At 38.0% G+C, this 11,594-nt stretch overlaps 4 protein-coding genes and 1 long non-coding RNA gene across 9 annotated transcripts; 3 read left to right on the top strand and 2 right to left on the bottom strand.

Annotated features, from left to right (window-relative positions):
• Nucleotides 1-507: 507 nt before the first annotated feature.
• AT1G05507 lies at nucleotides 508-866 on the bottom strand. Its single transcript, NR_138910.1, has one exon. It is a non-coding gene; the product is annotated as an other RNA (long non-coding RNA).
• Nucleotides 867-1,449: 583 nt separating this feature from the next.
• On the top strand, nucleotides 1,450-4,928 carry BEL10 (BEL1-like homeodomain 10). 5 transcript variants are annotated; one of them, NM_001332404.1, is made up of 5 exons: nucleotides 1,450-1,670; nucleotides 2,586-3,402; nucleotides 3,491-3,876; nucleotides 3,982-4,042; nucleotides 4,130-4,748. In NM_001332404.1, exons 2-5 carry the CDS (start codon nucleotides 2,659-2,661, stop codon nucleotides 4,553-4,555), a joined length of 1,617 nt encoding a protein of 538 aa, NP_001322544.1. In that variant the 5' UTR covers nucleotides 1,450-1,670; nucleotides 2,586-2,658; the 3' UTR covers nucleotides 4,556-4,748. The 5 variants fall into 5 exon arrangements, with proteins under 5 accessions (NP_001322544.1, NP_173400.1, NP_001185040.1 ...); NM_101826.3 differs by lacking the exon at nucleotides 1,450-1,670 and adding an exon at nucleotides 1,756-1,973 and having other exon boundaries at nucleotides 4,130-4,928; NM_001198111.2 differs by lacking the exon at nucleotides 1,450-1,670 and adding an exon at nucleotides 1,756-2,012 and having other exon boundaries at nucleotides 4,130-4,928.
• AT1G19690 (NAD(P)-binding Rossmann-fold superfamily protein) lies at nucleotides 4,871-6,798 on the top strand. The gene is made up of 8 exons (NM_101825.3): nucleotides 4,871-5,177; nucleotides 5,263-5,355; nucleotides 5,436-5,514; nucleotides 5,603-5,681; nucleotides 5,772-5,811; nucleotides 5,881-6,015; nucleotides 6,098-6,235; nucleotides 6,321-6,798. The coding sequence occupies exons 1-8, from the start codon at nucleotides 4,951-4,953 to the stop codon at nucleotides 6,586-6,588; spliced, it is 1,059 nt and encodes a 352-aa protein (NP_564095.1). The 5' UTR covers nucleotides 4,871-4,950; the 3' UTR covers nucleotides 6,589-6,798.
• On the bottom strand, nucleotides 6,651-9,083 carry AT1G19680 (RING/U-box superfamily protein). The gene is made up of 5 exons (NM_101824.5): nucleotides 8,870-9,083; nucleotides 8,274-8,707; nucleotides 7,976-8,007; nucleotides 6,944-7,894; nucleotides 6,651-6,851 (listed from the first exon to the last, which is right to left on the bottom strand). Exons 2-5 carry the CDS (start codon nucleotides 8,602-8,604, stop codon nucleotides 6,831-6,833), a joined length of 1,335 nt encoding a protein of 444 aa, NP_173398.2. The 5' UTR covers nucleotides 8,605-8,707; nucleotides 8,870-9,083; the 3' UTR covers nucleotides 6,651-6,830.
• Nucleotides 9,084-9,420: 337 nt separating this feature from the next.
• CLH1 (chlorophyllase 1) lies at nucleotides 9,421-11,027 on the top strand. The gene is made up of 2 exons (NM_101823.4): nucleotides 9,421-9,859; nucleotides 10,013-11,027. The coding sequence occupies exons 1-2, from the start codon at nucleotides 9,590-9,592 to the stop codon at nucleotides 10,715-10,717; spliced, it is 975 nt and encodes a 324-aa protein (NP_564094.1). The 5' UTR covers nucleotides 9,421-9,589; the 3' UTR covers nucleotides 10,718-11,027.
• The last annotated feature ends 567 nt before the right edge of the window (nucleotides 11,028-11,594 follow it).

The following is an 11,594-nucleotide window of genomic DNA, read 5'->3' as shown; positions in this document are numbered from 1 at the left end:
TTGTTTGGTTCTAATAATGGAGAGCATAATGATTTCGATCCATAGAATATAAATGTTACAAACATGAATTTTAGTGGTGATGATCCGTCTTCATATATGGTCCAACAATGTATGTGGCAATAAATTCTTTTACTTTTTGTTACACGGCCATAACTTGTGGCTATTTATTATAAAGTTTTTTTTCGGATATATCCATGTAATTAATATATTTGACAATTGGCAAGAATTATTATACTTCAACATTTTCCTCCAAACCAAAGGTTGTTCATTTCTTACTCACACACATTTTCCTCGTTTAGCATCATCGATTCATCCTCAACTTTAAAATATGATTTACAGAACCATACGGTTTTAAAAATAATTACATCATTAATAATCTAAATTTTTAGTAGATTTAATCAATCTCTCACCAGCTAACTGCCTAATTAATTTATTTTTAATCATCATTATAAATCAAGATCCACGTGGAAACAAAAGTCAATATCATCATCTCTCAAAGACTCAAAACACATGAATAATAATTTTCCAACACAATGGTACTTGCCAAATGATTTTGTGTCGGCTGCTCTAAATCCAATCTCCAACAAACCAAAACGAAACTACTTGTTATTTTAAAAATCAGAGGAAATGGATTATATTATTAGTGTAGCTATAAAGATAATCTTTTACGTATTCTTCATTGTGGAATATGCAAATACAAACATGTAAGTGTATAACTAAAAGGTTTATAACAAAAGAAATAAAAAGACAAGAGAACTTAGAATAAAAATTGGGTATAACAGAAGAGTAAGGAGGGACTCACCAACTGGTTGTTAAGTCATTTAATCCATCAATTAAGCAATTGAGCAGACACACACCCACCTTTGTTTTATCTTCTTCCTTAAACCAGCTTATCAGGGTCAGTTTTGTAATCTCATATTCCTACCTATAATGACGTTTCTATGTTTTATTTGATGGAGTTTAATTTCCGCTACCATGCATAACTAAAAGTATATCCGTTATATCAAACATTTAAAGAAAACCTCAAAGATATTGAACTACAAAGTGCTCAAGAAGTTCTATTAAAAATGTATCGAACTTTAACTTTATGATGAAAGCAAGGTGATAAGAACAAATAGTTTAAAAAAACATTTTAGTTTGAAATCCAAATCTAGACTCTATAATTTGTGGCAGGTAATAATTTCACTATTTTGGAGCCTCACGTACACAAATCAGGAAGTCGTTAAAAGTTTCCCACGATACCATGGTAATGTACGCATTATAGATTATTTCGTTTAAATAGTTAGATTTGGTTTTTTTTTTTAATATACAAATACTAAACTTTTCATATATAAACACTCATTCCTTCAACTTTTTTCTTTTGGTTGTATTTAGTTAACTTATACGGAAAAGTAGTATGAGTCTCAAGTCAATGACAACACAACATCATTAAAGTATAATACAATCATCTATAAAAATCCATTTATTTGTGTGTGTGGAATTGTTAAGTTTTGTATGTTAAAGTCGTCATAAGAAATATTATCACGTAATCAAGAAAAGAAAATTGGTGATTTGTAAGCTCTCACGTGTTTCTCTATGAATGGTTGGCACACAAAAAAAATCATATTAATTTATCTTTACTCTAAGCATCAGAAACAGAAGCTTCTGCCGCAAAAAATTAAAAATTACAGGTAGCGGTTGTCAAATTTTTCCGGTAGTGATCATTATTTTATTTTATTGTTGATATTGCATAATAATATTTTTAAAAATTGGGTTGGTGTCTAATGTCCCAATGATAAGTTGGGTTGGTTTTATTGTTCTTGTGGACTGAAAAAAATTTGTTTATTTAAGAATTTTGCAATTATTAATCGCCTCTTTCTCTATCTCTCTCGGGATTGGGTCTCAAATCTTTTTTTGTCTTCAACTGTTCGAAACTCTTCTGCTTTTGTGTTTCCTGATTCAGCCACATCCACACTCACAAACACAATCTCTAGGTTTTTTTTCTTCCTTTTAACTTTGATTCTCTCCCTCAGGTAGTTTTTAAAAATTCAAGTTCTTGATTCTTGATTCTTGATATGATTAATCTTGTACTGTGTTTCTTGATTATTATTTTTTGTATACTTTCTGTGTTTTTTTTCTCCCTTGCTTTTTGGAAATTCTCCTACAAGAGATGAAATCATCAAGACACTTTACTTCTTTATGTAATAATTGAATCTTCTCTGCTTTTGACTCACTACGTTGAGCTACACAATTTCTTTTTACTCTGCATTTTTTTTTCCAACCTCAAATTAGGGTTTTTTTCTCCTCTCAATTTCACCTCCATAGATCGGGTATTCCTCTACGATTACACAATTCCTGTATTGGGTTTTTCTGGGTTTCTTCAGTTCTTCACGAAAAACATTTGCTTTTTATCAAGAATTTGACTTTAATCCTCCGAATAATTTGGTCCGATTCTGTTTGTTGCTTTCGAAACTGTTTATGTATGATATATAAAAAAAATGGTTTGGTGTGAAATGATTACGATGTTTTAACCTCTCTTAGATTCCATCAGAAATTTTTAAAATTCCACACCTTACACGACTCTTCTTCCTCTTATTTTTTTGCAGGATCTCATTTCCCGACCAAACTCATCGAACTAAGAACTCACTGTAATAAAACTTTTAAAAGGTGTAAACACCAATGGCAGTTTATTACACAAGTAATGTCGGTTGTTACCAGCAAGAACCAATCTTTCTCAACCATCAACAACAAAACCAACAAGCTTCTTCTTCATCCGCCGCCGCTTCTTTCACCGTCACCGGCGGCGATACTGTTCGAAACGAGATGGTTTTTATCCCACCAACCACCACAGGAGACGTTGTAACAGGAAACGGTACCGTTTCAAGCAGCGATCTAAGCTTTCACGATGGTCAAGGACTGTCTTTGAGCCTTGGTACTCAGATCTCTGTTGCTCCGTTTCACTTTCATCAATACCAATTGGGGTTTACTAGTCAGAATCCTTCAATTTCAGTCAAGGAAACGTCACCGTTTCATGTGGATGAGATGAGTGTGAAGAGCAAAGAAATGATCTTGTTGGGTCAATCTGATCCTTCCTCTGGTTATGCTGGTAATGGTGGGAATGGCTTCTACAACAATTATCGGTATAATGAGACATCAGGAGGGTTTATGAGCAGCGTTCTGCGTTCTCGGTATCTTAAACCTGCTCAGAATTTGCTTGATGAAGTGGTTAGTGTCAAGAAAGAACTAAACCAAATGGGGAAGAAGAAGATGAAAGTTAATGACTTTAACAGTGGTTCTAAGGAGATAGAAGGAGGAGGTGGTGAGTTATCGAGTGATTCGAATGGGAAATCGATTGAGTTATCTACAATTGAACGTGAAGAGCTTCAGAACAAGAAGAACAAGCTTTTAACAATGGTTGATGAGGTAACTAACTTACATTTCATAAAACTACCTTTGGTTTATAACAGGATTGATGGTGATTTGGTTGTTGTGGATGTGTTAATGGTTGCAGGTAGATAAAAGATATAACCAATATTACCATCAAATGGAAGCATTAGCTTCATCATTTGAGATAGTAGCAGGACTTGGATCAGCTAAGCCTTACACATCAGTTGCTCTCAACAGAATCTCTCGCCATTTTCGTGCTCTTCGCGACGCAATAAAGGAACAAATTCAGATTGTTAGAGAAAAACTTGGGGAGAAAGGAGGAGAGTCGTTGGATGAGCAACAAGGAGAGAGGATACCAAGGTTGAGGTATTTAGATCAACGGTTGAGACAGCAAAGAGCTTTGCATCAACAGCTTGGAATGGTTCGACCTGCTTGGAGACCTCAAAGAGGTCTTCCTGAAAACTCTGTCTCTGTTCTTCGCGCTTGGCTCTTTGAACATTTCCTTCATCCGTAAGTGTTTCTTCTCTCACAAGTCACAAGTCACAATCTTTCAATCTCCCAGTACAAAACATTTAGAGAGACTCTATGTTTTTCTTCTGTTTTTTTTATTTGTAGATATCCGAAAGAATCTGAGAAAATCATGCTTGCAAAGCAGACAGGATTGTCAAAGAACCAGGTATAAACCAAGCTTTTGGTCTTCACTTAAAATTTGCACCCTTTGTGTTCTGCTTGAATAATTCTGGTTTCTCTGCTAAATGATTAGGTTGCTAATTGGTTCATAAACGCGAGAGTTCGTCTGTGGAAACCGATGATCGAAGAAATGTATAAAGAAGAGTTTGGTGATGAATCTGAGTTACTAATCTCCAAATCTTCCCAAGAACCCAACAGCACAAACCAAGAAGACTCCTCATCGCAGCAGCAGCAGCAGCAAGAGAACAACAACAACAGCAACCTCGCTTATTCATCTGCAGACACAACAAACATTGTCTTCTCATCAGAAACCAAACCAGATCGTGTTCTAGGCAATGATAACGACCCACAGCAACAACAGATAAACCGCTCATCGGATTACGACACTCTGATGAACTATCACGGGTTTGGTGTTGATGATTACCGTTACATTAGCGGAAGCAACCAGCAAGAAAGCAGATTCTCCAATTCCCATCACTTACACGACTTTGTTGTGTGATATTATCTGGTTCTTCTTGGTACAGAGGAGATGATTCTTGAAGCGCAAGAAATGTGCTTTTGCATTTTTATAGTATTAGGCATAATACACCCATTCTCTATGGATTATATAGTAGATGTGTAGGTTGCTTTTGTGTATAGTAGACTCTTAAGCCAAATATTGATATGTGTGTATAATAATATTCACGGTGGTATAAAGGATACTTGCAAGTGTGAAAAAATCTGAACTTGAGACTTTTGTGGTAAATGTTTCACGATTCTTTATAGTATATATCACTGGACTGTAAAAACGAAATGCAGTCCTTGATTTTGAAAACAAAACGGCACGTAGTTTCTTTGTACTGTGAATCAGTTAAAGTACAACAGACCTTGGAGTCTCTCAGTCCTCCGATTTCAATGGCGGTTTTTCAGTTACCAAGTTTGTCACCGGAGATTCCTTTCCGTTTTACTCCCACACCACTTAAATTTTCAAATCGTAGGAGAATCAACTTTTTCCGGCCATTATCAGCAACCGACGATTCTCGATCCGGTGCACCAGATCCAGAATCGCCGAACCAAATGTTCATTCTCGGGATGGGATTCGTCGGAGGTTTTTTTGCGCAACAGCTCAAAGAATCAGACTGGTCTGATATCTCAGTTTCTCTCCTTATCTCTATATCTATCTATTTTCATCTTTCTCCGATGGTGTTAACAATTTTGGAGGTTTAGGGTGGTTTCAGGGACTTGCAGGAGTGATTCTAAGAAGAAAGAATGGGAAAAGAGAGGAATTAATCTTCATCCATTTTCTGCAGACTCACCTGAGTATTTGTTTTAATCAGATCTTCAATGATGGTAATCTCTAAAATCTGAGTCTTAAACTCTTTTGTTTGCTTGTTAATCAGATGGAGCTTGCTAGATTCAGTGAAAGATTACACTCATCTACTCATTTCCATTCCTCCTTTAGCTGACATTGGTGATCCGGTTTGCTTTCTTCTCCAGCTTTTATCATTAGAGCTTAATGTGATTTCTTATTTGATAACACTGTCTTAACTGTGATGACTTCCAAAAGATGTTGCGGAATGTAGAACTTGTGAGAGACAAGCTTTCGAGTGGAAATCTTCGATGGCTTTGTTATCTCTCATCAACAAGTATTTTCCTTTTTAACTTTCCTCATTACATCAATGCTTCTGCTTCCACAGTAGACAGGAACTTACAATACTTCTCTTTGATGCTTGCAGGTGTGTATGGAGATTGTGGTGGTGCGTGGGTCAATGAAAAGTAAGTTTCTTTCTTCCAAGTTTCATCTCTTTTGTTCATGATAGATAAGGTCGTTCCTTCATATTGCAGTCATCTCCCAAATCCTAAAACTCAGTCAGCCAAAGTGAGATTAGCTGCAGAACAAGGATGGTTAAGCTTGGGTCGTGATCTTGGGGTTTCGACTCAAATACTTCGACTTGGGGGTATTTATGGACCTGGTCGAAGGTTGTTTACAGCTTCTGATTGTGTATGTAGTGCTTAAACAGGCTTTAAAACTGATTCTCAAAAGGAACGTTTCTTGCTGCAGTGCAATTGATACCTTGTTAAAGCAGGAGCGTTTGTCTGAAGGTCAAAAGAGAAGAGCGTCCCGTAAATTCACGTCGAGAGTTCATGTTGAAGATATATGCCAAGTTCTTAAAGCTGCCACTGAAAAGCCAGCATCAGGGTTTGTGTATCCCTCTTCATCTATGATCATTCTTTTGTGATGGATGATTGAACCATTGAGACGGATGAATCAACCATTTTGGCAGGGAGATCTACAATATTGTTGATGATGATCCGGCAGCAAGAGAAGAGGTGTTTGAATATGCCTTGGAGTTGATCGAGAAACGTTGGCCGGGGAATATCACCACAAAACCATTTCCATTTCTGTATGAATCTCGGGAGGAAAGTTCATTGAGAGGCGAGAAACGAGTCTGCAACGAACGCATGAAGGATAAACTAGGAGTGAAATTGTTATATCCTTCGTATAAGTCAGGACTGCAAAGCATAGTCGAGAACATGGACAACCGTTTTTGAGCACACCACAGGACTAAATTCCGCTGATCTGAATCTTTCCTGTGGAGAATTAGGGACTCTTTAGTAAAGATAGATTTTTAGTTTATCCTTTTTTGTTTCTTCTGCATTCTACAAAATGACAAGTTTGTTTCATTGGTACACATATTTTCCCCATGTGACATTTAAACATGGAATAAAAGTAAAAAGGGATACAAAATGTTTAAGGGAGCTTTTCTCTAATCCAAAGCCAGTCCTATTTTATGTCATGTTGCCTGATTAAGGCCCTGAAATGCGGAAAAAGAAGTGTTAGCAGTTGAGAAACTTAACTTTGTTTAGATGGAAAGTGAACATATTGAGTCTCGTATGGATATTTTACCTCAACGCTTGAAAAAGAATGACTTAATCTTTTATTACTATGTCTGGACCAAAAGCTCTTCTTCGAGGTAGAATCCCTGGCTTTACTCCACTTGGTGCTGACGGAACCGAAGTGCCATTTCATAAAAGACTTAGACGTGGAGCCTTTGGTATTCGAACTAGGATCCATCTTCAGACCTTTTCCTTCTCGTTTCCCTAGATTCTGGAACATAAGATCCTCACATTCACTGCGGACATAACTATCTACCACACGGTTCTTACACCTTTTGTAACTCGTTGCCTTCAATTCTGCCTCGGCTTTTAGAGCTTTCCTCGATAATTTAGTAACCTGTGTCTCTGTGCATATGGGACACGTAGGATCATACTTCTCTGTTTCATTTGTCATTGTCTCTAAGCATGCCGCATGGTAAACATGGCCGCACGCTAGAACAGCAGGAATTGGAAGGTCAAACCTGGCAACTGGAGACCTTTCAGTTAAAAGCTTTGAGCAACGCCCACAAGTCTGCTGATCAACAGAAGGGGAGCATGAGAATCTGCTACTACTACACCCACTTAGTCTTCGTCGTCCGGAACCTAAGTGCTCATTATCAAAAGACCATCTCTCCCTTTGAGACTGAGCCACGAGCTCACAAAAGGCGTTTATGGACCAGCCACCTTCAGAAGAAGCAAAATGGGACCCAGTGGCAGTGTCATTACTACAGGTCGAAAGCACAAAGGACGACCTTCCTTCAGATGTTGAGTAATTATTGGGAGATTTCAATCCCAAAGTTTGACTATCAGAAACCTGCCTAAACAACTGCTGCCCAGGTGAACCTCGAGCACGTCTAGACGGAGTTGATCTGGGAGGAAGTGAATGTGTGTGAGCTGAAGGAAGATCAGAGACCGAGGTGGAACTTGACGGATTTGGTAAAACTGATGAAACAATATCTGATGAGTCAACTATATTCTTCACCTGAAGAATTAAAAGACGAGAGGGTTAAGAGACTCTGAAGGGACGAAAAGAGACTCTGATTGGAGTAAGTAATGATCTCACCTCAACACGAACAGGACTTGCCAAGGATACATCTGCCCAGAGAAAATAGATGCATGAGAGACAGGAAAAAAATCCTTCATTACAGTAAGAAAATAAAGCTGAAATGATCTCTACCAAAAAATGAAATGTCTCTCGATCTAATCCTACCAAATAAATGTTGTTACCCCTTTGACTGGATTGAGTAGACTGGAAAAGAACATCCACGAAGGAACTAAAATCGACTCAACAGTATATTCCCAAACAATGAAACTGAAAGTTCTACACTTTCCCCACAAAAAAAGTGTTTGAACGAACATACCTGAAGGAGATCGAATCGCCAAACTTGTACCCGCTAAAGGAGCTGTAACCATCGAAGCTGTGCCCATCTCTGAGTCTGCGGATTTCTGAGAGCCAAGAGTAGCTAAACCCCCAGTTTCAGATGACGGAGGTCCTCTCTCTAAGCCTAACGACAACTTATCGATGTCAATACCTCTACTCCCAACATTATGATTAGATGAATCTTTAATCTCATCAGCTACACGCCTCCTGTTGTCCCGTCGAAAACTCCACGATGGTGAACACACTGAATTATCAATAGCTCCACTGGGAACATTTCTGTCCTTTGCAGCCACACAGCAAACAGACCCCATAATCCTTAAAAGAGAGCTGTAATGAATATGTCTTACACAATCTCCATTGGTGGTGCTTCCTAATCTACCACTGAAGAACTTATCACAGTAGCAAACCACAATTCTGCATATAAACAAACAGAATGTGAACTTCGAATCAGAGCCATTATAATACATAGAGGTGAAGGCAGAGACCTCAAAATCTAACGCAGAAATCATCAATGGAACGGAATTAAAGTAAATACAATAGATGATTCTAAAATCCGGGGGTTCACCAGGGACTCACCAGAGCAACTAGGGTTCCGCAGGATTGAAACGAGGTATATGAAGATGCGGCGGAATTCGAATCCAACGGCTGAGAGAGATTTCAATTACTCGACGGAGATGGCCGCCGATCTGAGAGAGAGAGAGACGGAGGTTGGGTGCGTCGCAGGGAAATTGTGCCACGTCACCCTTCCTCTCTTCTTTTTCTGTTCTCTGTTTTTCTTGTGCTACTATTTGTTTTTGGTCAAATTTTACTTTTTTGGTCAATTTGTTTCTTTTTTTTTTACATAACAATTTTTTTTTTTTTTTTACTGAACAAACATAACAAAATGTTTTTTTTAACAAACATAACAATATGTTTCCTAATGCAATTTGATTATATTTTTTAGTAGTACTTAGTAAGTCTTGGTATGTGTTTATGGACACATCGTTTTCGGGAAACGAATTAAATTGTACTCCGAAAATGATAAATGCATGGAGTAATTGTATACCAACTAACTTGTAATAATTTGAATCAACACATGCTCTTTTGTTTACGCAGCCCATGCATTTATCGTTTTCGAAAGTATTTAATTCATTTTGTTATAACTACGATGAGAAGCCGAGAGAACCACAGAATTATAATGAATCGGATAAGAAAAATCAACATTCTCCCCCTATAAATACAAAACAACTAGCTAAAGTTCGAAGGATTCATACATAAATCTTCAACACAACTCTTTAATTATCTAGTTTAATACAAATGGCGGCGATAGAGGACAGTCCAACGTTTTCCTCTGTGGTAACTCCGGCGGCTTTTGAGATAGGCAGCCTCCCGACAACCGAGATACCGGTGGATCCGGTGGAAAATGATTCAACAGCACCGCCAAAACCGGTGAGAATCACCTGTCCAACAGTCGCCGGAACTTATCCCGTCGTTTTATTCTTCCATGGCTTTTATCTTCGCAACTACTTCTACTCTGACGTTCTTAACCACATCGCTTCGCATGGTTACATTCTTGTAGCCCCACAGGTACATAATTTAACTATACAAAAAATAATTATGAATCATTTAAAAGGATAACTTACGGTATGTAACATGTAACATGTAAAACAAAATGTACATTAATTGAGATTGATTGTTACGTGAAAAGATATAAGTTAATTTTATATTCTTGAATGACAGTTGTGCAAATTATTGCCGCCGGGAGGGCAAGTGGAAGTGGACGATGCTGGAAGTGTGATAAACTGGGCATCGGAAAACCTCAAAGCTCACCTACCAACTTCGGTAAATGCTAATGGAAAATACACCTCACTCGTGGGCCACAGCCGCGGTGGGAAAACGGCGTTTGCGGTTGCGCTAGGCCATGCCGCAACATTAGACCCATCCATCACGTTTTCAGCTCTAATAGGAATTGATCCAGTCGCAGGAACTAACAAATACATTAGAACCGATCCGCATATCTTAACGTATAAACCGGAATCTTTCGAGCTGGACATACCGGTTGCAGTGGTGGGAACCGGACTCGGACCGAAGTGGAACAACGTGATGCCACCATGCGCACCAACGGACTTAAACCATGAGGAGTTTTACAAAGAGTGTAAGGCGACGAAAGCCCATTTCGTGGCTGCGGATTACGGACATATGGATATGTTGGACGATGATTTGCCCGGTTTTGTTGGGTTTATGGCCGGTTGTATGTGTAAGAATGGGCAAAGAAAAAAGTCTGAGATGAGGAGCTTTGTAGGTGGAATTGTGGTTGCGTTTCTCAAGTATAGTTTGTGGGGTGAAAAAGCGGAGATTCGATTGATTGTGAAGGATCCTTCCGTTTCTCCGGCCAAGCTTGATCCTTCACCTGAGTTGGAAGAAGCTTCTGGTATCTTCGTCTAGATTTGTGTTATGTACTATTATCAGAGGGGTCTTGAATATTTGAAAAACCTATCAATGTTTTCTAGCTCCAAGCTAGCTATTGTTCATGTCCTAAGTTGCATGTGTATTTTTATTAAACTCGATCAAAACATTTGTTATAGTTTTACCCCAAAACTTTACAGCTTCTTCTTATACTAAAACCTAAACACATTTAAATAGCTATATAATTCTCTATATAATTCTTATATAATGAAATGTGACCAAGCTTTTCAACTTCGTTGCAATGATTCATGTAATTTGGTTTAACTCCGTCACAAACTCTATATCTTTGTAACATACCCTTATTCAAACTTTCTTGTTGTATTCTAAAGTTAATGGTATTTGTAACATATCGCAATTTCGATCTTATTTTCGTAAGGAGAAAGGAAAAATTTGCTCCTGCACTACAACATTTAATGAGAGCTCCAAACTCTACAAACAAGTCAACAATGACAAATTAATTTGGGCCTGCACTACGACAACGATACAGCAAAATGGAGACAAAACCACATTTAAGGTTTTATTGTAGGCAAATGGTCCTAAGATTGTCTGTATACGAAAGGTGCGTCGTGAGTCTCGTGACTCTTGTGTATGTGGTGGTTATTTTACTCTCGAGTTCCACGTGTGTTTGTTATAATTGTTAGTATATACGAAAGATTGTTAGTTATAACCACCAGCTGACCTGCTGAAGAAAGGAATTGAGATGAGCCGAAAAGGATCGAGTCATAAAGCTTGGACCGGTAGATATTTAAATGGGCCTAGGCCCATATTGGTCATTTACTTTCAAAGTAGATAAAACAGTTTCCCACACATCCCACTAAAGTCACATCCAAACATTACAAAAAGAAAAAAAGAAAAA

The sequence above is a fragment of the Arabidopsis thaliana genome (genome assembly GCF_000001735.4).
Source record: "Arabidopsis thaliana chromosome 1 sequence".
Taxonomy (NCBI): domain Eukaryota; kingdom Viridiplantae; phylum Streptophyta; class Magnoliopsida; order Brassicales; family Brassicaceae; genus Arabidopsis; species Arabidopsis thaliana.
This window is presented reverse-complemented; position numbering and strand designations above follow the sequence as displayed.

Bases quoted from the DNA above. Each gene is read 5' to 3' on its own strand.
- BEL10 (NM_101826.3), top strand. From the start codon at position 2,659: ATGGCAGTTTATTACACAAGTAATGTCGGTTGTTACCAGCAAGAACCA. The intron at 3,877-3,981 runs GTAAGTGTTTCT...TTTTATTTGTAG, and splicing joins TTTGAACATTTCCTTCATCC to ATATCCGAAAGAATCTGAGA. The intron at 4,043-4,129 runs GTATAAACCAAG...CTAAATGATTAG, and splicing joins CAGGATTGTCAAAGAACCAG to GTTGCTAATTGGTTCATAAA.
- AT1G19690 (NM_101825.3), top strand. From the start codon at position 4,951: ATGGCGGTTTTTCAGTTACCAAGTTTGTCACCGGAGATTCCTTTCCGT. The intron at 6,016-6,097 runs GTTGTTTACAGC...TTCTTGCTGCAG, and splicing joins ATTTATGGACCTGGTCGAAG to TGCAATTGATACCTTGTTAA. The intron at 6,236-6,320 runs GTTTGTGTATCC...CCATTTTGGCAG, and splicing joins ACTGAAAAGCCAGCATCAGG to GGAGATCTACAATATTGTTG.
- AT1G19680 (NM_101824.5), bottom strand. From the start codon at position 8,604: ATGGGGTCTGTTTGCTGTGTGGCTGCAAAGGACAGAAATGTTCCCAGT. The intron at 8,008-8,273 runs GTATGTTCGTTC...TTCTCTGGGCAG, and splicing joins GGCGATTCGATCTCCTTCAG to ATGTATCCTTGGCAAGTCCT. The intron at 7,895-7,975 runs GTGAGATCATTA...TTAATTCTTCAG, and splicing joins CAAGTCCTGTTCGTGTTGAG to GTGAAGAATATAGTTGACTC.
- CLH1 (NM_101823.4), top strand. From the start codon at position 9,590: ATGGCGGCGATAGAGGACAGTCCAACGTTTTCCTCTGTGGTAACTCCG. The intron at 9,860-10,012 runs GTACATAATTTA...CTTGAATGACAG, and splicing joins ACATTCTTGTAGCCCCACAG to TTGTGCAAATTATTGCCGCC.